At 41.5% G+C, this 24,533-nt stretch overlaps 1 protein-coding gene across 4 annotated transcripts in view; it reads right to left on the bottom strand.

Moving 5' to 3' along the window:
• Positions 1 to 23,253, bottom strand: part of smad10a (SMAD family member 10a) — a 43,911-nt gene extending 20,658 nt beyond the window's left edge. For 3 of the 4 annotated variants that reach the window (XM_078267300.1, XM_078267303.1, XM_078267301.1), the window contains exons 1-2: positions 22,975 to 23,253; positions 6,893 to 6,968 (exon numbers count right to left, since the gene is read on the bottom strand). In XM_078267300.1, coding sequence (XP_078123426.1) covers positions 6,893 to 6,968; positions 22,975 to 22,978 — 80 coding nt within the window. In that variant the 5' untranslated portion in view covers positions 22,979 to 23,253. Of the gene's footprint in view, positions 1 to 6,892; positions 6,969 to 18,363; positions 18,693 to 22,974 lie in introns of all 4 variants that reach the window. The other variant, XM_078267304.1, reaches the window with a different exon arrangement.
• Between the last annotated feature and the right edge of the window lie 1,280 nt (positions 23,254 to 24,533).

The following is a 24,533-nucleotide window of genomic DNA, read 5'->3' as shown; positions in this document are numbered from 1 at the left end:
GACTACAGTAGAGTGGAAAGTAAGGAAGGAAGGAAGGAAGGAATGAATCCAGTTATCTAGCCTTATATATACAAATACTGTTAGCAAATCAAAACTGACTACATTACTGTATGACAGAAATTTAGGTTGACTCAACTTTACAAATTTGGCGGAGTGGAGGGGGAAAAAACGGAGAAGAAGAGCATAGTTACTTCCACTTCCCATCATAACATGACTAGACTATAACGTTCTCTTAATACATCCATGGACTATAATAACTTTCACCACTGCTCATTTTATAAAGGCCTCCGCAAGAACACAAGTCTTTGTTTACATTGTATAATGTGCTGTTGGATTGCTTTTTATTTTGCAATTTTGTCTGCCATCGGACATGATTGCAGCGTGCTAGCACCGAGCTAACGTTAGCGTGCTAACGTACGCTCTGCTAGCTAACATTGGCAGTCAAACAAACATCAATGAACCAATGTCTTTTTGATAATCTACAAGTTTTTCTTGCGGTAGCCTTTCTATAATAAGCCATGCTAAAAGTTACTATAATCCATTCAAGGAGTTGATAAGCAGACAGAGCTGGTTTGACCATGGAGATGGGATATGCTCGCTTAGCAGTCGTGTGTGGCCGTGCACTAGTGCGGGTAAGAGGTCGAGGGGTGTCGCGATGACATCATCAATACGGACGTATTCATATTCGCCGTCCAAACGAAGCCAAAAGGGAATTTTCGAATTTTTTCACCCTGAGACCAGGTTTAAAAAAAGTGCGTTTTCAGGCAATACATTTACAGAATTCGTTTGGACGGGCGGCCCAAATGATACTAAACGTGCGTTTGCATCAAAAACCGTCTCCGTGTGGCTGGCCCCTAAGTTTTACGGTATATGACATTATGCTATTAGTTTATTTTGTAACGTGTAGATATGTAGATCTTTTAAAAGACAATAAAGAATATTCAAATGTCAGTTATGGCCAATTTTGATAGCCCTATGGGTATTGGATTGATCAGATGAGATGCACCCTGGCCTACAATATTTCATCAGCGTCATCAACGTCAAATAACATTAAATAATTGCAGTACTTTTGAATAATATCTTCTAATACTGTGCATACATCGCAAAGTACGGTTTTAGTTGTTATATAGTTTTTGTGTGTAAATCGCTGCAGTGAGGCTGTGATGTCAGGCGCCCAGAGAACATGGAGGCACTGCGGTGGCTGCCACACACACACACACACTTGTTTCCCTGATTATAGGCATTCAGGTTTCTAGTGGTGACAGTTCAGGAGTGCCCTTTTCCACACCAGAAGCAGACATGCTATTACAGTGGGATGCAATTATTATTAATTGTATGCCTCCACCTTCAGATCTATGTAAGGCTACTGTCCTGTCTGTCACTGCACTAACCACAGCAGCAACATGTTGAACTCACTGCTGTGGCCCCTAAACATTATGTCCTTTCTGACCTCCACCTCACCAACAAGCAGCTTGCATGAATATTCATGAGGTGCTTTGCATTGACCATTTATGGTTGAATGTAGGCGTGTGTAAAGGGCGGGATATGAGGCTGATCCACATGCGCACATTTTCAGGTGGACTATGATTTATAAAGGGGTGTGTGAGCATGGTTTTATAAATTAGATATTTTTTTTCATTTTTGGATTTTGTGCACACATACACTTTTAGTATGGATCCTACGCACTGTTTTCTCTATGATACCCCTGGTGTGGACAAAACAACTTAGAGCAAAAAGTTTTAAATCCAGTTGAAATGTTGTGTGTGTTTACATTTGTCATTTACATTTAAAAAGGTGGTACATCTAGTTCAAGTAAATTGTAGCACACTACAGTCAACTCTAAATAACACGTAATTTCCCACAATAATGTGGCTACTGAAAATGCTGCGTGGCTAGTAACTGCTAGTAGTAACTAGAAAACCACTAGCCACAGCAGAATCTCTCACTGCTAGAAATCTTCTGTCAAAACCTGGAACTAGACATCAACCTCCACAAAACTGAAAAAAGATTCTGATATTGCACAAAAAAGCCAGATCACAGAAATCCAAACACTTTAACATACAATGGAATACAACTACTTGGACATAATCCTCAGTGAATCTGGGAGGTTTGGCAAAGCAATACATTCTCTCACAGATACGGCACGCAGGGCCTGCTATAGCATGAGGAAATCTCTCAAATAAAATGGCTAAAATTACTCAGTAACACTATTCAACCCATCCTCATGTATGGATGTGTGGTGCCCTCTAATGAACCAGTGGCAGACATCTTGGGACACAACCCCCACTGAAAAATGTCACCTACATTTCTGCAAGGACATCCTCAAGGTTCACAGAAACAGCCTAAACCACACAAGTAGAGCAAAACTGGGGGAATTTCCGTCTGCCTCTCCACATGATTAAAAGAGCGATCCAGTTCCAACTGATCCAGAATCCTATCATCACACAGCCTTTATAAGCAACAGCATCTTCCAATAGAAAGAAGCTCTGAGAATCATGAAAGAAACCTCCCAACTCAAAAAACCAAGAACTCCATCAGCCCTCCAAAACAAGGAAACAAATCCAGATACATTGAATATAGGCAAAATTAAACCAAATTCATCACCAAATTAGAATATTATCCTTTATTGATGTTGTCTTTTATCTCTTTAGCACAATACCTTATCAGCTTTAAAAAAAAAACATATTAACAATATCTATACTCAGAATGACCTTCCTAGACCAGGTTACAGCAGCAGAGATAACGTGATGAACTGATGAAACCACAATTTATACATTCAGCCACACACTATGTAACACTCTGCCACCATATTACAGAAAACAACTTCATTAGAACTATTCAGGTTGTATTTTATTGTTAGCTAACTCTAAATGTGATAATTATATTAATCAGTTATCTATTTATCTGTTTAAGACAATACGTTGTGATGTGATTAGATGTAATGAGATATGATGTAGCGGTAAGCGTATTGCCTCATTTAAACAGCCAGGATTTATTCATTCTGGAGCCTTTTCTCTTCACTCAGCAGTGGCTTTTTACCATATTATTAGCCTGCATTAAAAACAACATGAACATATTGCTGTTCAGTTAAGTACTGTTATTATTTTAACATTGTGACCATTCTTTTAATAATTATTCATAGGACAGTCATTGTTACTACAGGTGCTGGTCATATAATTAGAATATCATAAAAAAGTTGATTTATTTCAGTAATTCCATTCAAAAAGTGAAACTTGTACAATGTACACATTCATTCCACACAGACTGATATATTTCAAGTGTTTATTTCTTTTAATTTTGATGATTATAACTGACAACTAATGAAAACCCCAAATCCAGTATCTCAGAAAATTAGAATATTACTTAAGACCAATACAAAAAAGGATTTTTAGAAATGTTGGCCAACTGAAAAGTATGAACATGAAAAGTATGAGCATGTACAGCACTCAATACTTAGTTGGGGCTCCTTTTGCCTGAATGACTGCAGCAATGCAGCGTGGCCCAGGTTGCTCTGATAGTGGCCTTCAGCTCTTCTGCTTTGTTGGGTCTGGAGCGTCGCATCATCCTCTTCACATTACCCCATAGATTTTCTATGGGGTTAAGGTCAGGCGAGTTTGCTGGCCAATTAACGGGGATACCATGGTCCTTAAACCAGGTAGTGGTAGCTTTGGCACTGTGTGCAGGTGCCAAGTCCTGTTGGAAAATGAAATCTGCATCTCCATAAAGTTGGTCAGCAGCAGGAAGCATGAAGTGCTCTAAAACTTCCTGGTAGACGGCTGCGTTGACCCTGGACCTCAGAAAACACAGTGGACCAACACCAGCAGATGACATGGCACCCCAAACCATCACTGACTGTGGAAACTTTACACTGGACTTCAAGCAACGTGGATTCTGTGCCTCTCCTCTCTTCCTCCAGACTCTGGGACCTTGATTTCCAAAGGAAATGCAAAATGTACTTTCATCAGAGAACATAACTTTGGACCACTCAGCAGCAGTCCAGTCCTTCTTGTCTTTAGCCCAGGCGAGATGCTTCTGACGCTGTGTCTTGTTCAGGAGTGTCTTGACACAAGGAATGCCACAGCTGAAACCCAGGTCTTGCATCCGTCTGTGCGTGGTGGTTCTTGAAGCTCTGACTCCAGCTGCAGTCCACTCTTTGTGAATCTCCCCACATTTTTGAATGGGTTTTGTTTCACAATCCTCTCCAGGGTGCGGTTATTCCTATTGCTTGTACACTTTTTTCTACCACATCTTTTCCTTCCCTTCACCTCTCTATTAATGTGCTTGGACACAGAGCTCTGTGAACAGCCAGCCTCTTTAGCAATGACCTTTTGTGTCTCGCCCTCCTTGTCCAAGGTGTCAATGGTCGTCTTTTGGACAGCTGTCCAGTCAGCAGTCTTCCCCATGATTATGTAGCCTACAGAACTAGACTGAGGGACCATTTAAAGGCCTTTGCAGGTGTTTTGAGTTAATCAGCTGATTAGAGTGGCACCAGGTGTCTTCAATATTGAACCTTGTCACAATATTCTAATTTTCTGAGATACTATAATTTGGGGTTTTCATTAGTTGTCAGTTATAATCATCAAAATTAAAAGAAATTGAAAAAAAAAATATCAGTCTGTGTGGAATGAATGTATACATTATACAAGTTTCACTTTTTGAATGGAATTACTGAAATAAATCAACTTTTTCATGATATTCTAATTATATGACCAGCACCTGTATTATATTGCGTTTATGAAAACTGCGGTTCATATTGTTGTTAGAAGTTTGATGAAGTTTGATGAATATATTATTACAGCTGATATGATTAGAAAAGGCTGATAAAGTTAGAAATGGAAGGGCAATAAATCAAGGCCTATACACGTGTGTTTCTATAGTGGTTCTAACAGCGGGAGACTGGTCACAGACCAATACATCTTTCATTATTTTAATTCACTTACTTCTTTTTTTATTCTTTAACAATAACAAAATCATGTATATTACTCTACCATGATGTGCATTTTATTTGGCATTCTTAGCACATTCTTAGTTTGTGTTTTCTCCAGTGATCTGAGACAACTATATCAAATATTATTTCAGTTGCACTTTTGATAAGAGGACACATCTGCTGTTTCTCACAGTTTATATAAATAAAGGAATATTTTTCAGTCATTTAATTCTGTTAAAAGAAATCGTGACAAAATCGTATCGTGAACTGAAAATCGTGAATCGTATCGATTCGTGAGTTGAGTGTATCGTTACATCCCTACTTTATAGTTTCTAGATTTCAGAGTCCAGTTTTTTCAGCGTATTTCTTTTCTATGTCCACATATACGTAGAAATATGTCCGATTCATCTACCAACCCTTATAGAACTGGCCCAGGTTTGACTTGGACCAGCTCATAGTTATGCTGTTATAGTTAATATTTTTTTAAAGATTATTTTCTGGGCTTTTCCGCCTTTATTTTGACAGGACGGCTAGGTGAGAAAGGGGAGAGAGAGGGGGAAGACATGCAGGAAATCATCACATTTCGGATTCAAACCCTGGACCTTTACACCTACTCTATCTGTAAAGTGTCTTGAGCTAACTCTTGTTATGATTTGATACTAAAAATAAAATTGAATTGAATATACGAGGAAGCAAAGCATAGACTATATGTAAAGAAGGAAACACGGCCCCTGTTACAAAACAGCGAAACTGAAACCATTTGAGGAGTAAGTAGTCATTTACACCAACTAACTGTTGTACACTTTGCCTTAAAAACGAGCAGTGGAAGTTGATATGTTACTTATGAAATTTATAATATTTTAGCCCATGAGAGAGAGAGAGAGAGAGCGAGAGAGACAGAGGGAGAGAGAGAGAGAGAGAGAGAGAGAGAGAGAGAGAGGGAGAGAGAGAGAGAGAGAGAGAGAGAGAGAGAGAGAGGGAGAGAGCGAGAGAGAGAGAAAGAGAGAGAGACACAGAGAGAGAGAGAGAGAGAGAGAGAGAGAGAGAGAGAGAGAGAGAGAGAGAGAGAGAGAGAGAGAGAGAGAGAGAGAGAGAGAGAGAGAGAGAGAGAGAGAGAGAGAAAAAGAGAGAGACACAGAGAGAGAGAGAGAGAGAGAGAGAGAGAGAGAGAGAGAGAGAGAGAGAGAGAGAGAGAGAGAGAGAGAGAGAGAGAGAGAGAGAGAGAGAGAGACAGAGAGAGAGAGAGACACGGAGAGAGAGAGAGAGAGAGAGAGAGAGAGAGAGAGAGAGAAAGAGAGACAGAGAGAGAGAGAGAGAGAGGGAGAGAAAGAGAGAGAGAGAGAGAGAAAAAGAGAGAGAGAGAGAGACACAGAGAGAGAGAGAGAGAGAGAGAGAGAAAAAGAGAGAGAAACAGAGACAGAGAGAGAGAGAGAGAGAGAATTATTTGGGCATTGTATTATAGCATTGTACATTAGTGGATCTTCATGGTACATTTCCTGAGTAACATTATCTTCTGCTCACCTTTAAGGCAAAATAATGTTAATTTGTGCAAATAATTATCCTAACTCCTTGAATGGTATAAATATGACGGTTTCAGTTCAGAGCAGTGGTCAGTACATGTATATGTTTAGGCTACTAACGCATTCAGTTGGCCAGCGAATGTCTGCCACGCATACTTCCATAAGGAGCTGCTGCTCACTCTGTGTAAAGAATGCACAATGCATATTTTCCATTTTAGCATCAGTAAATCTGTGATTGACATCGCAGTCTGTTGAAGAAATCCACGAACACGCATCTATCCAAATTACTTCCTCCTGGCTTGGCCGTCGTGAAACGCAGATTGCTAGGATGCACTGACTACACTAGGTCAAGCCTAGCTTTATCGGTTGTCCTGGATTCATGAATTATACTTTTGTAAAATAGCTCCCAGGTATTGCTGTCATACATGTTTGCTGTCTTGCTTACCTGGTATTAAGTTGGTCAGCCAATGAATGACCAGAAAGTTCACTGGCATCATGATGTCCCAGCTCTGAATCAGTCCCTGTTAGTAGAGCGGGGAGACCAGGAATTAGTGGAGGAAGTTCAGTGTGAAAACAGTTATTAGAGCTTATCAGTGGTAAAAGAAGTATTAGGTCCTTTACTAAAGTCAAAGTTGTAATATCACAGTAATAATAATAATAATAATAATAATAATAATAATAATAATAATAATATGTCTCTATTTTGTGATCGACACATTGAAAAAAGATTAAGCAGCAGACTTTTAGTCCCTGATACAGGTAAAGCACCAAAAACACTGACTATTACAATTTCCCATATTGCAAAGTGATAAATATATTTGGTTATATATAGTACCAGTCAAACGTTTGGACACACTTTCTCATAAGTAAATGGGAAAGTGTGTCCAAACTTTTGACTGGTACTATATCCAGTGTTTCCCGGACATAGACTAATTTGTGGCGGTGCGCCACACAATCAACAACGGCCGCCACATATTGCGTTTCGTTATTTATTAAATATATATATATATATATATATATATATATATATATATATATGTATATATACACTGTTATGTTATATGCAATATTTTTTTGTTGTACTCCCCAACATTATGTGTAAAATTGGTGGGTTGTCCCTTTAAATGTACATTTGTATTATCTCAAACTACCTAAGTCATCAAAAGTAATGGTACTTGCTATGGCCCTTAACCAGTCATTAACTGCATGGTTATGTACATCAGAGGGCTTTTTTAAAAAACCTAGCTAGCAGATTAAGCCAGTATTTTTCCAGTTATCCTGGCTTCATTTAGCCTCGACTCTCAGTGGCACCTAAGTTACCATGGAGATTTATTCTGTGCAGCTAGCCTGGTCCAGACCAGGCTAGCAGCCAGGCTTGGTTAATCCTGGTGCTTTTCTGTCCAGATACATATTGCTGTTCAGTTAAGTACTGTTATTATTTTAACATTGTGACCATTATTTTTACAATTATTCATGGACAGTCATTGTTACTATTATATTGCGTTTATGAAGACTGCTGTTCATATTGCTGTTCGAAGTTTGATGAATATGTTATGGCAGATGTTAAAATGATTAGAAATAGCTGATGAAGTCAGTGATAAGGGCAATATGTTAAGTTCTATATACACGTGTGTTTCTAAAATTGGCAGCAATGGTAGACTGGTCAGAGACCAATACGTCGTTAATTATTTTAGTTGATTTCTTTTTTATATATTCTTTAACAATCAAGGATTATGTATGTTACTCTTCCCAGTTTCTCTCACTGTATTCTTTCAGCGGCTTTTACAAATAAAGTGTTTCACTTCATCATACTTCCATAAGGAGCTGCTGCTCACTCTGTGTTAAATATGCACAACGTGTCTTCTTCATTTCAGCATCAGTAAATATGTGATCCACCTCGTGGTCTGTTAAAGAAAGCTGTAAATGTGCTTCAATCCAAAATACTTAATCCTGGCTTGACCTAGTCGCTCCTCCTCAGCCTGGCTTGGCCATCGTGAAATGCACACAGCCAGGATGCACAGATTAGACTAGGTCAAGTCTCGCTTTTTCGGTTATCCTGGATTTATATATTCTGCTTTTGTGAAATAGACTCCTGATCTAATCACCGTGCAGACTCATCCATGACCAGTTTGTTTATTATTTTACTGCAGTTGTACTGACTTCTGAGAAAGTCAAAAAGCTTCACATAGTACAATGGCGTATAATCCCATGGACTGAGGACGAGAGCAAATAATTTCACTTTGATGAAACCAAGGACACAGTTGAGGAGCTAAATCAAATGGAAGAGGAGACACTAAGAATTAGGGATCCACAATTTATTGGCAATCATATACATAGAATCTAGCAGATGTTAGTCATTTTTTTATGCATTGGCTTCGGTCCGATGAGCAAAACTGGCCCGATTTCAAACACTGATGAATATTTCCGTCTAGCTGCCGTTGTGTGTCAGGGCGACGCTGGTGTGTGTGTGTGTGTGTGTGTGTGTGTGTGTGTGTGTGTGTGTGTGTGTGTGTGTTTTTGGTCACACAGAGTTTGAGACACATTGACAAGGCACAGGATTTATATGCTGAAGACGAAGCAATGTCCACGGTCTGGGCGTTTTCCATTGTGGAAAAAAAAGACACACGAATTGCAGTATGCAATACTCACAAGGTCGAAATAATGAGACGAGGATGCCGTGTCAAATCCTTCAACACCACCAATTTCATTGCTTATGTGAAAAATCGCCCTGTCCCCTGAACACACTGTAAAAAACATCTCACTATCTGCTAGCTGCCTGTCCCCTGAACACACTGTAAAAAACATCTCACTATCTGCTAGCTGCCTGTCCCCTGAACACACTGTAAAAAACATCTCACTATCTGCTAGCTGCCTGTCCCCTGAACACACTGTAAAAAAACGTGGTCTCTGTAGACAGCCCAGGCTCCACATTTCTGCTGTAAAGTTGGGATTTTTTAACATGGGGAAGACTTGCCTAAGGTGGCCACTCAAGGAACTGCAGTTCAGAAACAGAGCTGCCACTTGAATAACATTTTCACCATCTTACTGATACTGACTACATCTGAACATGTGTCATTATGTGATGTACTACAATATTACATGCAATAATACCACATCTCCCCTTTTTAGAGAACAAATGGTAGACTGCCTTTGTCTTGTCAGACCTTGGAGGATTATTCTGCCTCTTTTGTTGAAAGGTCTGTCCCTATTTAAATCTTGTGAGTCCATACAGTGTAATCTCAGGCACTAGAGTAATACTTAAAACAAAATACTGTGAAATTCTGTATTACTCCTAAGTGCTCAAAACTGATTCCCATTAACAACAACTTAATTTAACACTCTTTATTTTTTGCTTTTTTCAGTTCACAGGTGGAACTATGGCTCTACCACATCTATGGTGCTTTTCCATTACATGGTACCTGCTCGACTCTACTCGCCTTTTTTGGTTTTCCATTACGAAGAAAAGTACCTGGTACGTGCTAACAGGTACTTTTTTTAGTACCACCTCAGTCGAGGTTCCAAGCGAGCTGAGGCGATACCAAAAGGTGACGTGAAAGCATCAGACGGGGGTGTCCTGAACCTGTTTTCTTTTGCTGCCTCCAGCTTCATTTGAAACTAAATGTGTCTTCTGGCTGTGGCAACAACACTCCTTCCACGTTCTGTGTGTGTGTCGCGTTAGGTCACGGCAGTTTACTGCGGCGCCGCTTGTTTTACAGTTCTGCGGCGGCTCCAGGCAGAGCTTTCGCCGTAGCCTAGGTACACACACACATGGCCGGCTCGACGCACGCACAAGCGCACAAGTATAAACATCAGGTCACTACATAGGCTACGGCTAAAGCTCTGCGTGGAGCCTCCACAGAACTGGAAAACAAGCTCAAGTGGCCTGATGTTTATACGTGTGCGCTGGTGTGTGAGTCGAGTCAAGCAGGTACCATGTAATGGAAAAACGGCAATAGTTCTGAGTGTAGGAGTCTCTGCAGGTGAAAGTCGAGGTGTCACAGCAGGTGTCAAGGGAACCTGCTCAGGAGATGGCTCTGACATTTGCTGTGTTGGAGGACCACTGTTGCATGTACGTGTATGTAGAGGTATCAGGTGATGGCGGTTGTTTCTCACCACCCCCTGAGGTAGATCTAGTGTTGGACCTTGGAGTTGAGTGCTTCTAAAGCACACTTCCTGAAGTCTTTGTGTCAGTTACCTTTCTCGTTCTCCAGGCGACAGGGCACTGAGAGCTTTGACACGATGACGCCAGCTGTATCCACTCTGGAGAGATGTGGCTCTATAGGCAAGTAGAGCCAGGTAGGGGTCAGCTGCTTTTTTCAGAAGGTTTTTAACAGTTTGGACTGCCCGCTCTGCCTCACCATTACTCTGCAGAAACTTCGGGCTACTGGTCACATGTCTGAACCCATACGAGGCTACAAAGGAAGCAAAGACTTGTCCAGAAAACTGTGCCCTGTTATCTGACATCAGAATCTCAGGAATGCCATGTCAGATGAACAATAACATTAGCGGACCTGGTGTGAGATAACTGCAATCTCAATGTACCTGGAGAAATAATCGATGACAAGCAGGTAAGTTTTGCGCTCCAGGAGAAACAAGTTCGCTCCCAACTTTTGCCATGGTCTTTCTGGCCGTTCTGTGGCTATTTGTGATTTCTCTGCTCTTGTGTGCATGCTCTGCAGTTGAGTACCATTTCATTCACTTGCTGACTGAGTCCAGGCCACCACACAGACTGACGAGCTTCTGCACTTCTCCGCACCCTGGTGTCCTTTCGTGTTGTTTTGCTAGCACGTTGTTCCGCATCGCAGCAGGTACAACAAGCTTGATTACATACGGTTGCTGTATCGCACCCAGACCGCTGCAAGGTTTAAGGTAGCATGCCTTGATGGTCTCCATCTCTATGCTGTCCACACGGATCATTAAGCCAAAGGCAATGGCTGGTTTTTGACCACATAGACTTTCTCCATAGTCTGCTTGGCTCCTCTCCTTAGCTGCAGTTTAGTGAACCCTGTCACATCCAGTGGATTCCGTCCTGGACCATACAGAGGTTTCTCTGCTTTCTGGACAACAGGCTGTTGTGCGTCACTAAAAACAATCTGTAAAACAACAGTGACATCAGCTCCAGAGTCAAGTTTGAATGTGATAATCCTGTCCATTATCAACCGTCCATGGATCAGTATCAGATGGCACAGAGCCGAGAAAGAAGCCTTCTCTCTCTTTTTCTTCCTTTTCTTCAACACTATGGACAGCCTTACCTGCAAGGCACACACGCTGGTAGTGACCTATTGTTCCACAGGAACGGCACTTGTTAGCAGGACACTCCTGGGGTGTGTAGTGCCTCCACATTTGTAGCACTGAGAGCGTTTTGGGCTGCATCACGATGGAGAGCCACCATCGTGATGCCACGCCCCCCACCCTGTCAGACACACACTAATCCTAGTCGTGGGGGCTGGACGGGAAATTGACAACTGCATCGCTCTTAAACTAGCAAAGACACTTGTGTGGGGCTTTGTGCTGTGCTGCGCAGGGTGCAAGATAAGGGCCCTTATGTGGAAGCTACTTTTTCGCCCTTACGTGCAACCTATTTGTGAAAAAGACCATTGCTTTGAGCAGACTGGATTGGCTGTAGTGATACAGTCTTACTCTCTCTCCCTGTCAACATTAGCTCGCTCTGCCTGGACTAGTAACGTATCAGCATGCTTGGAGCATCGGCTTGGACACAGCGGTCTCGAGCGAGAGAGAAAAAGCGTTAACGTGGAACACTACTGTGTGCGTGCATCAATAAGTAAGTCTGATGTCCTGTGGGTATATGTTATGGTATGGTTATGCATGATTTATGAATGTACGTTAGCAACAGTAGGCTAATTAACGAGGGTGCTATTTTATGTGTGAGCTAATATTGGTTATTACTGTTGCTCTGTTAAAGGTAAACGTTCCACTGTACGTCGTGTGTCGTCGCAGATCACGGAGAACTGATTGAGTGTAGACTTTACGCCGCCGTAGTTAAGTGAAAGTGGGTCAAGTTGTAATTTACTGCCCAGCAGGCGGCAGCATAGCCATGTAATACTGTCTATTTACAGAGGGCATTTAGATGTATGTCTGACCGTTTCTATGTTAATATAGTAGTAAAAAAAATATTTATGTAAAGAGATATAGTAAAATAAATGTTTTACAGTAAAACAGTAAAACATCGTCAACTGCCAATTTAGGGGACATCGCCCAACCCTAATCTACAGTCTGATTTGCTGCTTGCTTGCGCATCGTGCACATTCATAAACGTTTTTTCTCACTTCGAACAACAACTGAAAGCCATCCCACACTTTTGAGTACAGGTGCAGGTCTGCATCACTTAGCTTCAAGCTTCTCAACACATCGTGAGCTTCACCTCCCATAAAATATATCAAGGTATTCACCTAATTGTCTTTGGAGCTTGCTGCTAAATTGCTTGCTTGACAGAATCTCTCAAATATGCGTGTCCACTTTGTCCACTCTTTTGGTTTGGAAACATCAAAGGGCTCTGATGGCTGGATGCTAAACGAAGCACTGGGTGGTTTAGCCATTATGCTAGCTCCGTTCCCACTCTGCTCACCTCCACTTTCACTTGTCTTGCTCCCCGATCTCTCCTTTCCTCTTTCCTTCCCAGTAGACCTTCTTCCGTTTTCGGTTTAGTATAACAGCACTTCTGACACCATGTCCCATTATTCATACGATAAAAAGCTTGAGTCAACTGTTAACTAACTACCACTAGCGCAAGATGGCGCCGCAGAATGGTGACACGGTGTGTTGGTGCGCTCCGTTTTGTTTTGTGTTTTAACTTTGTTTCTTGCGATGGTACCCGTATCTCATTCACCAGTGAAGAGCTCGTGAACTTCAGGGGAACAACACCATCGGACTTATTTCCCACTTTTCTTCTCCCTTCACTGGACATTTTGGACATTCTGGTCAAAGGTGGGCTCACCTTTGCTCACGCAGCAAGGCGCCAGAGGAGAGGGAAACGGGCCGGTGCGCTTGTGCATCTCCGCCAGCGAGGATTACGCACACCGTTCCCGGGAATATTCCTCTCTATCGTGCGTTCACTGCCCAACAAACTAGAGGAATTACAACTGCTGTTGGTGAGAAACCGGGACTTTTCTTCATCTGCTGTTTTGTGCTTCACGGAGACGTGGCTCTGTGGATTAATACCGGACTCTGCGCTGCAGCTGGCAGGCTTCCAGCTTTTCAGATTGGAAAGAGACACGGACCTATCCGGCAAAACTAAAGGTGGAGGAATCTGTTTCTACATCAACAGCGGCTGGTGCAACGACGTGACAGTGACCCAGCAGCATTGTTCTCCTGACCTGGAATCTTTCATCATAAACTGTAAGCCTTTTTATTCACCCCGTGAGTTCCACTCATTCATTCTGGTCGGTGTTTACATCCCGCCGCAGGCCAACGTGCAGGACACACAGCGCATGCTCGCCGACCAGATACTGTGTGTGGAGCGGACCAACCCGGACTCCCTAGTTATTGTCCTTGGTGACTTTAATAAAGGGAACCTCACTCATGTACTACCTAAATACAGACAGCATATTAAATGCCCAACCAGAGAGGAGAACATTCTGGATCACTGTTACACCACAGTCAGGGATGCTTATCACGCCGTCCCCCGTGCTGCACTGGGTTTCTCTGACCACGTCATGGTCCACCTGATCCCCGCCTACAGGCAGAAATTAAAGCTCTGCAAACCTGTAGTGAGGACATCAAGGAAGTGGACCAGTGAGGCTGTGGAGGATCTCCAGTCGTGTTTGGATTCTACTGACTGGGATGTGTTCAGGACTGCTACCAACAGTCTGGATGAGTACACAGAGGCTGTGACGTCATACATCAGCTTCTGTGAGGACTGCTGTGTTCCATCAAGCACCAGGGTGAGTTTCAACAATGACAAACCCTGGTTCACAGCCAAACTCAGAAGGTTAAGGCTGGCTACGAAAGAGGCGTTCAGGAGTGGGGACAAAGACAGATTTAAAGAGTCGAAGTACAAGTTTAGCAAGGCAGTGAAGGAGGCTAAAGGACGGTACTCTGAGAAGCTCCAACGCCAGTTCTCAGCAAAAGACTCTGCGACTGTCTGAAAATTTACACATGTGGACCACTAGGTGGCGCTATAATGTTTTTTTGCCCACATTAAACATTGCACATTAAAAATCCTTACATCCACGTGTTCCTTGAATCAAGCTGAATCACATGATATAGGCCACGCCCATTTCCGCTTAAATTTCTTTCCGCAATATTGCGCAATGCGCAAAACCAACTTTTTCGAACTCGTCCTAGGCCGTGCGACGGATCAGCACAAAACCTAGTACGTAGCATCTCCAGATGGACATGACCAAAAGTTACTCAAGGAATTTTGCTACGTTAAAGTATGCGCATTTGACGACCAAACTAATTTTCCTAGCTAGCTACCACACACGTATCATATCATATCTCGGCCAAATTAAATGTTATCAGCAAGGAACTTGAGATCATTGTTCACCATCCCACTACGATGCTCTGTACCACATTTGGCAAAGATCAGCCTTTAGGGGGCGCTATAAGCAACGTTTATTTATTTTTTGGCCAATAACTCAATGCATTTAAATGGGAAATTTGCAATTGCAATATCTCTGCCACAGTAAATGCAACCAACATGAAACTTGTGATGTTCGTTCGGCATGCCGCTCTGAGGCTCTGTACCAAATTTGGCCATTAGGGGGCACTATAATCAACGTAGACGAGTTTTGGCTCTTTTACTCTATGTTAATGCCATATTTGCAATGGGAATGTACCACAGACCTTGCAGCTCACACTTCTCAATATTTACTGATGTTTGCCTCCTACCGTTCACTTTTGCGTGCTCCTTTGGTTTTTTACAATAAACAAACTTCTTAAGCCACCTGACAAAGTTTCTACAACCTTCACAGTGGACGAATGCAAGTCTTTTCTCTCACTTTTTCAATCCAAAATCAACACCATTCATAGGCACCGATGAAAATACTGAGCACCCCCGTGTGCCAGACTGCCAGTAGGCTACAATCATTTACAGTTAAACATTGTAGTTGGTGCTAAGTGGAGAGTCTGTTATAGTGTGATTGGTTATGTCGGTGGCATTGATTCTTAATTTCCCACGAAGCTGATCGCGGTAACGTGTCCGTTGAACTTTTCATCTCCAATCCTATCCGTATATCATTGTTAAAGGTAGTCTGTATATGCATGGAGGTGAACTGTTGACCGCTACGTTTGCAACGGCGACGTACCGCAGACGTCGCGGCTCGTGGCTCGCACCTCTCGATATTTACCGACGTTTGCCTCCCAGCCGCCCGGCTTCGAGTTCCGCTTTCGCGCGCTCCCCTGGGGCGTCGGAGGCGACTGGCGTGGGTGGCTTGGGCCCCGTCATAACTGCTTGCAGTTCTAGTTTATTCTTTATTTTTAACTTAATACATACTGTGTAAATATACTTATATTGTTTGTACCTATACTTATATTGTTTAATATTCAATCTAAAGAATGTGACGTGCACCAACAACACCAAAACAAATTCCTTGTATGTGTTAAAAAACGTCCTATTACATCAAGCTCCCGATTGATATAACTGACTACATCTGAATACATGTGTCATTATGTGATGTACTACAATACATGCAATAATACCACACACGCTAGCATTAGCTTAATCTAGTATCAGGACAGTTACTTAACTTTATGTTAGCTTAAAAGGATTAACGTTATACCTCTTGTAATATTAAAGAGCCCCTGTTATGCTTTTTTAGATTTGTCCCATCTTTTGGTGTGTTGTATAGTTTCTTGTGTATGTAATAGATGTATAAAGTACAAAAAACACATTTCACTCCAAATGGAGCTTTCTCTCCCACAGACGGCACTTTTTCTCAACTGCTTGAAACGCCTCGCCAACATGTTTGAAATTCTTCAATTAGTGATGTCACTGATTGAGAATGCCAACCCAGTTTTTTTATGTGCTGCCCATAGGTGCTGCCTGAGTAATCACAGCCCGCCCAGCAGCTTTTTTTGAATTTGGTTGACCAATCACAACAGAGTGGGCCAGCTGACCAGTCAGAGCGGACTGGACTTTTTGGAAAGACGGGCCAAGAGCTCAGACAGAGCAGTTCAAGTTGAGGCACTGCAGCAATGAGTAGTATGAGAACTACTAAGCATGTAAGCCTATTGTAGTAGATCCCAAGAGTACAAATATGACGCTGAAATGGTATGTTAATAGGGGCTCTTTAAAATCAACAATAGTTCAACAAAACAAAAGTTCGTAATAAAATACTGTAAAACACTTTTCTTCTGTAAAATGATATTCCATTTTGCCTAATTTTGGCATTTCTTTCGCATGAACATCCAAAAGCAGCACAAAAGTCTGTCTTTTTGGTCCCAAGATGGCGGTGGCAGAGATGCTCTATTTTATTCCTCGCCAACCCAGGGAAAACCTAGCCTAGGAATCTAGACGCAGCCTAGCGGCAGCAAATGTACTTTACAACCAGGGGGGGTCTAGGCACTCTCCGTTGGCTTGCGAGCTGGAAAAACCAAACTCTGATCAGGCCAATCACATCGTGTATAGAGTCGGTGGGCGGGGCTTATGGCTGCTGCTGGGAACAGTGGTCTTCTGGAAGACTCCAAGCTCTAAGCTTTTCTTTGAGAAAAGAACAAAGAACGGCACTGCCGACCGGATACGGCAAAAGTTGAATCTATCAACTAGCATTGCTCTGGTTGGCTATGAGTGCAGAGGGAATTTGAAAGACAACCGTTTATCCCGCCCCTCAGATTGAGCCCAGCCAATAGTGAGTTCCCAGACCCAACATCTTGATGTGGGTCTGGCTTGTCAGGCTAGGGAAAACCCTGATTAGTCATAAAACCTAAACAGGATGTTTTGTTTTATGATCCTTAGTTTTTGTTTATGAACCAAACTTTTTCACAGATGTGAGTTAAACTGGACATTCATTAAGTTATACACTTGCTACATGTTCTAAAAGAACCATGAAAATGAAGCATAGCGTATGTTCTGGCAGGTCACGGAGTCAACCTTCACTATTATCTCAGTTCATAGCTGACAGTTCCTAAGCCAGCACACCAGCTGATGGCTCAGCTGATTCCCTCTTTTGTTTCCAAATAGTCTATTTATTTATTTTTTCCAGCCTACCTTGCTGCATCTCTGCTAGCGCTTGCAACCCACCTCCACTCCAGCTCCTCCTTTTAAATTTATGTTGTCTGACTTAATCAATGTCGTGTCTCTGTCATTGATGCTGCTCTGTTCTGTACCCTATAGGGATCCTACCCTGCTGCTCTCCCAGCTTAAGGCTTTTTATGTATGCACATGGAAGGGCAGGGAGGTGTGCCTCATGCTTTCCACGTATGCACGGGGAAGGCCCCAGAACAGAGCCATTCCGCCAAATACAAACTGCAGATGAATGAATTTTTTTTGTCAAAGTGGTCCTGACTGAACTAACACTTTTGTTTTTTATGGGGGCCCTGTAACTTGTTGAGAGAAAACAACGTGGTAAATTAATGATTTATGGGATTATGTTATTTTAAGTAAGGACAAAATGTGATAGAAACTTCTTTTATACAGATCATATCGTCATTGGTCAATATTATTATATACTGTATAATTCCGGCCAATTTTTACGTTAATCTTGATCGCTATAGCTAAGCGAGTACTTTCGATAGAAAAAACCTGACCTGGATCAGTGCAGGCTACACGGAGAAGCTGCAGCTACGTACTACAAGCGTCCCCTGAGCTAAAACGGTAGTGGTCGGGGCAAGTTTTAGAGTGCCTTTGTGCCTCTTAACAGACACAAAATGCAACTAATATGTCTGTGCCACATGAACAGGGCCCTTACATGACAACAAGATGCGTTTTCAACTCAGACATTGTTTAAATTCACCTACCCTGTCTTGATCCTGCCGGTGGGTAGCTTGGCCTGTTAGCTGCTAACTGCTAGCTGTTAGCTGCTAGCTGCTATCTGCCGACCATGATGAGTGTGTTCAGCCAGGCTTTTGTAAAAAATCATCACGCAGCAGTTCCGTGTGTATTTGTAGCTCATCCATTTTGTGTGTGATCCATCTGGTGTTGGTGAGTAGGAGGCTTGTCAGTGTCGATCTGTGTGGTATCTAGTTCCCTTAGCCAGGCAAGCAGCCTTCGTCCCCCTCCCGCAGCTGACAAAAATCCCCAGAGCGCCCGGTGGTCTGGTGGATGTCCTGCATAGGACAGATCATGCCTTCGCGGCGAAATTTTTTGATTATTTCCCCCTCAAAAATAGGTAATTGAGCACTGTAGTGGTTGACCATATCAGTGACTATGGAAACGGGATAAACGATGTCTGTGGCTTGCACAGTAACAGTGTTACTGAAGCTTAGCTGTAGCATCTCCTGGGAATTCAGTTGTAGCAGGAAAAGGTAAACAGTAGTGTGCAGATTGGAGCGTAGTGTGTGAAGAGTGAAGAGCGGAGTTGTTCACAAGGGAAGAAGCTTAGAGTAACGTAACTATGGAGAATATAGCAGATATACAACACACAGAAGAGCCTTTTGAGTTTGATGCTCGAACCCGAGTACACAGACAAAGAACTAGCCTCACAAGAGTTGGAAAGAACGAGACAGACAGAGGGGCAACAGGCAGATGAAGCAGCTGCTCCAAGTGCAAGCTAAAGCTAGCCTTCAGTAACTGGAGGACAAAGCCACACCACCGCCGCTCCGTGGATTGTTATTGGGATGATTATCACAGAAGCCTGTCTGAATACACTCACCGGACGGCAGCTAGCAGCTAACGGCTAACAGCTATCAGCTAGCAGGGCAAGCCAGCTACCGGCAGGATCAAGACAAGGACCAGGGTAGGTGAATTTAAACAATGTCTGAGTTGAAAACGCATCTTGTTGTCATGTAAGGGCCCTGTTCATGTGGCACAGACATATTAATTGCATTTTGTGTCTGTTAAGAGGCACATAGGCACTCTAAAACTTGCCCCGACCACTGCCGTTTTAGCTCAGGGGGACGCTTGTAGTACGTAGCTGCAGCTTCTCCGTGTAGCCTGCACTGATCCAGGTCGGGTTTTTTCTATCGAAAGTACTCATGTAGCTATAGCGATCAAGATTATAGGACGGAATTCTCCTTTAACCTACATCCTGGACAATATACCTGCCCATTGCACACATTATATATCCCAAACTTTTTGCACATCCCTAAACATTTTTACACATTCTGTACTAACCATTCAGCCTATTTTTTCTTAATGTGAAACAGCTATTTTGTATATATTTGTCTCTGTATATGTTGTTAATTTCATATTAATGCTTAATGTCTTTATGTTTATGTATGCACCAACCACCAAACACTGGCTGTGTGGTGATGCTAGGCTCCAGAGCAGCAGGCTGTGGGTCCAGAAGACTACATGTAAATCATGCTCTCCTTCCCCCCTCCACTTAAACCCCTCCATGCCCCATCAAAACAGTGACAGAAAGTTGGAAAAAAAACTTTTTTCCACTATTATTGTTTTTTTTTTGAAGAAATTAATGGTTAAGTATTATTGTTCTTTTTTTACACACCGTGGTATTGACTTTGGTATCGAGTATAGTGTACTTTTGGTGGTATCAGTACCAACTACTAGATTTTTGGTATCGTGACCTACTTGTAAGTGTTAAGGCCCTGACACACCAAGCCACTACACCATAGGATAGAAACGCACACAAAATAAACACATACTATTGAAGATGAAGTACTCAAGAGTAATTTCCACAATATTTAGGCCCTGAGCACAACAGAAAGTGTGAGGAACCCAGGGTTTTTCCTGGCATCAAAGACTTCATTTCCTGCATTCTGATAAATTTTTAGGCACCAATTTATATGAAAACCTTTTAAACAACTTTATACTTTATTTATAAACAACTATTTAGGTCGAGGAAAAGAAAATTTCTGGTGGCAGGTAACAGTTAAAAATATAAAATAGAATAGAATATAATGCAGTAAGGGGCCTTATTGAAACTATCAATACAATTGAATTGAAATTGAATTGAATTGTTATGAATACAAAACGTTATGAAGTGTTATTTAAAAAACAATTGTGCATTCAAATCAAAAATATAATGTAATCAAACTTCTTAAAATAAATTTAAATAAATAACAATAATGGCTTTGATATAGGTTTATAATGTATTATTCTACTGTCATGAGTACATAGAATATCACAAAAATATTTTAATGTCATCATGTTTACTAAAAGCTTTGGTTACTAAAGGGTTTGCGTGGCTCATCAACATTATATAATAATGTTATATGAAGGAGAATCCATCAAACAGTTAGAGACTCTAAACTAGTTTTTTTTCTAGTAAAAGTAGTAAAATAAACTCAAAACGAATGAATACACATACAAACAACTTTAACATGGTTTCCCTTTCAAAACAGAATAGTTGTATAAACACTAGCTTGGCCACAGGTCAGTTAGGTTGTAGTGTGGTTGTAGTGGGCGACTGAGCGTAGCTCCGCTGTCAGCCTCCTTCGCTGTTTGAATAATGTTTGTAGGTTGGCAGACGTATTTCAGCGAGGCAAGACGCATCTTAAATCCAGAGTTTTAATCATTGCTCTGAACCCGTCTTTCTCAACGGTCTGTAGCGGGGCCGTAGTTGGATTGCATTCATAATGTTGCTCTGCTGCATGCTTGAAGTGACATGTCTTTAACGTTAGCACTGTAACGTTAGCACGGTAACGTTAGCAGGGCCGAGTACTGTTAGGGCGACGGGCAACAACAGTGGCTAAATTATGTCAGATTTTTTAGAAACAAAAAACCTTGCAAGCCGACTGAACTAGTCCCTTAGTGGTGGGGGGTGAGGCAGAAAAAACAGGGTGGGATAGCTTGTTAGCATTAGATTTGTCTTCTATCTATACAACTAACGTTAACGCTAGCTGGCGAACTTAATCGTGGGTTAGCCCAGTGCTGTTTAACGGTAACTTTACCTTGATCAAAACAATTATACTTAAAATAACATGTTGAACATGCTTTAACTTTATAACGTTAACGTTCCCCACCGAGCATTAGCATGAGCTAACGCTAACGTTACTTGTCAACGTAGCACATTACGTTAAGCTGGATCAATCAATATTGAAATGTATCAATAAATAAGATCTCTGCTGTATTACTGTGTTGTAAGTGGCATGTAATCAGTGACAAAAGGATGCTGTGTAGCAGAAAGCAAGCTGTATAACAGTTACTAAGTGTTATTCTTTCTGTGACATTGTATGATTTACGATTACTCTCGAACGTATGTTTTGACGGGAATTAGAGGAACCAGAGGGGTCAAAGGTTATATGACGCCACTGACAGGCGACTAAATAAAACGGACCGTGTCATTAAAATAAAATAACAGCTTTCTCTGGGTTTGAACCTTGTTGGAAACATTTAGGATAGTGTAAGAACACAACTCAACAAAATATATAACATAGGTCGTTTTTAAACATTTTAATGCAGAAATGTTACATATTGTACCTTAAATAGGGACGTTTAGCCTAGCTAAAGATGAAAGTAAAAAGTGCAATATTACATGTAAAATGTAGTATAAGTATAATGCAGCGTAAAATGAAAATAGTTGAGTGCTTTAAAACGGTAGAGTACAGTATGTGACTACATGTACTTAATAACCTCTGGAGATTACAGCCTAACATACATGTAACATACATGCATCTCATTTGAACATTGCAGCTCTCTGTAAGTTGTTTTAATACTGATACTGTATTATCATTTACAACCAAATATACTGCACAGGGAGCTCAATTAATGGTAAGTAGGGTGTCCTGCAACATGGCTATTTATTAAAGCTTTATATCTCATACATCATATAAGAAGCCTATATGCTGACAGTCACAGGTAACTGTTGCTGCATTCACACACTCTCACAAACACACACACACACACACACACACACACACACACACCTCCCGTCCATGTATCTTACTAAACATAGGCTACTGTTTATAATACTGGCCGAACGTCTAAAACCAATTTGATAGCCTACCTAGAGGGCCCCACAATTCAAATGAAAACTTCCAACAATGTGATCCGTCGGAAGAACCGAGCCTATGTGCGTAATACACCCTGAACAGTGCCCAGGCCATTCACTGCAGTTCACTGACATCCCAGACTGGTTAACATGCTTATCGCACATCCCTAACCCTTGATCTCAACATGTTCAAGACCCAGCTAATTTAATAAATAAATACATATAAGACATAACTTCTATTTATAGGACTAATTTATCTGACTCCCTAAAGTTTAACGAATACAATGAAATAAGGTAGGCTATAGAAAAAGCAGAATAGGCTATACAGTACAATGTCGGCCAATATAAGCGGCAACGTTATCATTGAAAGACTGAGACAGCAGAACAGCATTTGAAGCAGGTTACAGTAAGCAACAATTTAGCAAGCTAATGTGACTGACTTCCCCCTCACATTTCGGTTATCCTGGTTGGCGAGAGCAGGAGAAAGCAAAGATGGAGATAAATAGTTTGTACTTACACATCAGCCAGAGTGAAGAGAAGAAGTTGGACAGAAAGATCGCTGTTGTACTCGGATAGCCGTATTGTATGTGATGACTAGAGCTGCTATCTGTGTTAATACTCCTTTGTATTACCTATGTATTGCTCTGCGTTTACAGTGCGAATGTTTCATAAATGCCGGTATTGTAACGAGCTAGTGTTTATTTCTCATACGTTGTACAGCGATAGCTTGATGTTTCTCGGTTGTTTTATCCTTTTATCAGCCTACTGTCTCCTCGTGCATCCTGTCTGTTCCCCTCGCGCACGCCACAATAACAATAGAGGGGAGACGTCGTGCGCGTCAGTGTCTCGACATGCTGCAGCCAATAGGCGGACAGGTCTCACAGGGACTACTGCTTTCGGCCAATCACGTAGCAGTTCTCACAGCAGGGCCGCGAGCCAGGGTCTGTCTGGTTCGTCAGATTGACAGGTCCGCGAGACTGTTTTTTTAAGGTGGCGCCGCTGAGATTACCCCCCCCAACACACACACACACACACACACACACACACACACACACACACACGCGGACTGCAACTGTTATTTGAGCAACACTCCACTCTTCAATGGTCAGAGTTAACATGCGAAAACTATGCCTTCTTCAGTGTTTTCCCCACTAGTACACAGTTTCTCAACCCTTTCTTGGCTGTGACCCCTCATCCTCAATCCAAGTGTTAAGGAAAGAAATGCATTAGTTCAGTGCATAACTTCATCATCATTTTACTATTTTATGTTCAAGAATTTTTTTTATGTTTCCATTATTTGATATACTTCAAATGAATGCTAAGCTAGTTACCTAAAATCTTTTAGTCAGTTCACAGCAGGCCATCTGAACTTGTCTACAGGGAGAGCCTACAATTCAATATGTACAGAGAATTTACTTTACAAAAATGAATTAAAAAAAAGGTAATTAAGTATTTATTTGGGTTTGAATAAAGCCATTCATTTAAAGTTTTTATATTATGCTCATTTTCAGGTTCATAATTGTATTTAGAGGTTATATCAGAATAAGATTACATAGTTTAATAAAAATAAAAAACATATTTTTGTTGTACTGCACATTGCTGCAGCTCCTCTTTTCACCCTGTGTGTTGAGCTCTCTGTTTTAGCTACAGAGTGAGACATCACACTTCTGTTCCATCTTAGTTGGGAGTCGCACATGCTCAGTAGCTACATAAGGACAGGAAAAAGCCAAAAAGCAAAATATGAGCACTTTAAGTAAACTTTGAACATTTAACAAGTGATAAACTCAACACAACTGACCAGACTTAAAATAACTGTTGAATAATTGTATCTGTTTTACCATAAAATAAGCCCAAAATTACTTAAATTCATAAGTATAGGTATGGTCTGCAACCATAAAATGAAGCGTTACTGGCCAGATTGCTCATGCTCACTTTCTATTTGAATGGTCCTATGGCCTTTCCTCTAGTGCTACCATCTGGAAAGCATTGATTCTAAGGTGCTGAACAATTAAATCATCAGTAGGTTTTAAATTCTGTCCAACACCTTCATGTTGGGGGTGCAATAAATATAACAGC

This window comes from Sander vitreus, chromosome 14 (genome assembly GCF_031162955.1).
Source record: "Sander vitreus isolate 19-12246 chromosome 14, sanVit1, whole genome shotgun sequence".
Taxonomy (NCBI): Eukaryota; Metazoa; Chordata; class Actinopteri; order Perciformes; family Percidae; genus Sander; species Sander vitreus.
The sequence above is the reverse complement of the archived record's forward strand: the minus strand, read 5'-3'. Positions and strand labels throughout refer to the sequence as shown.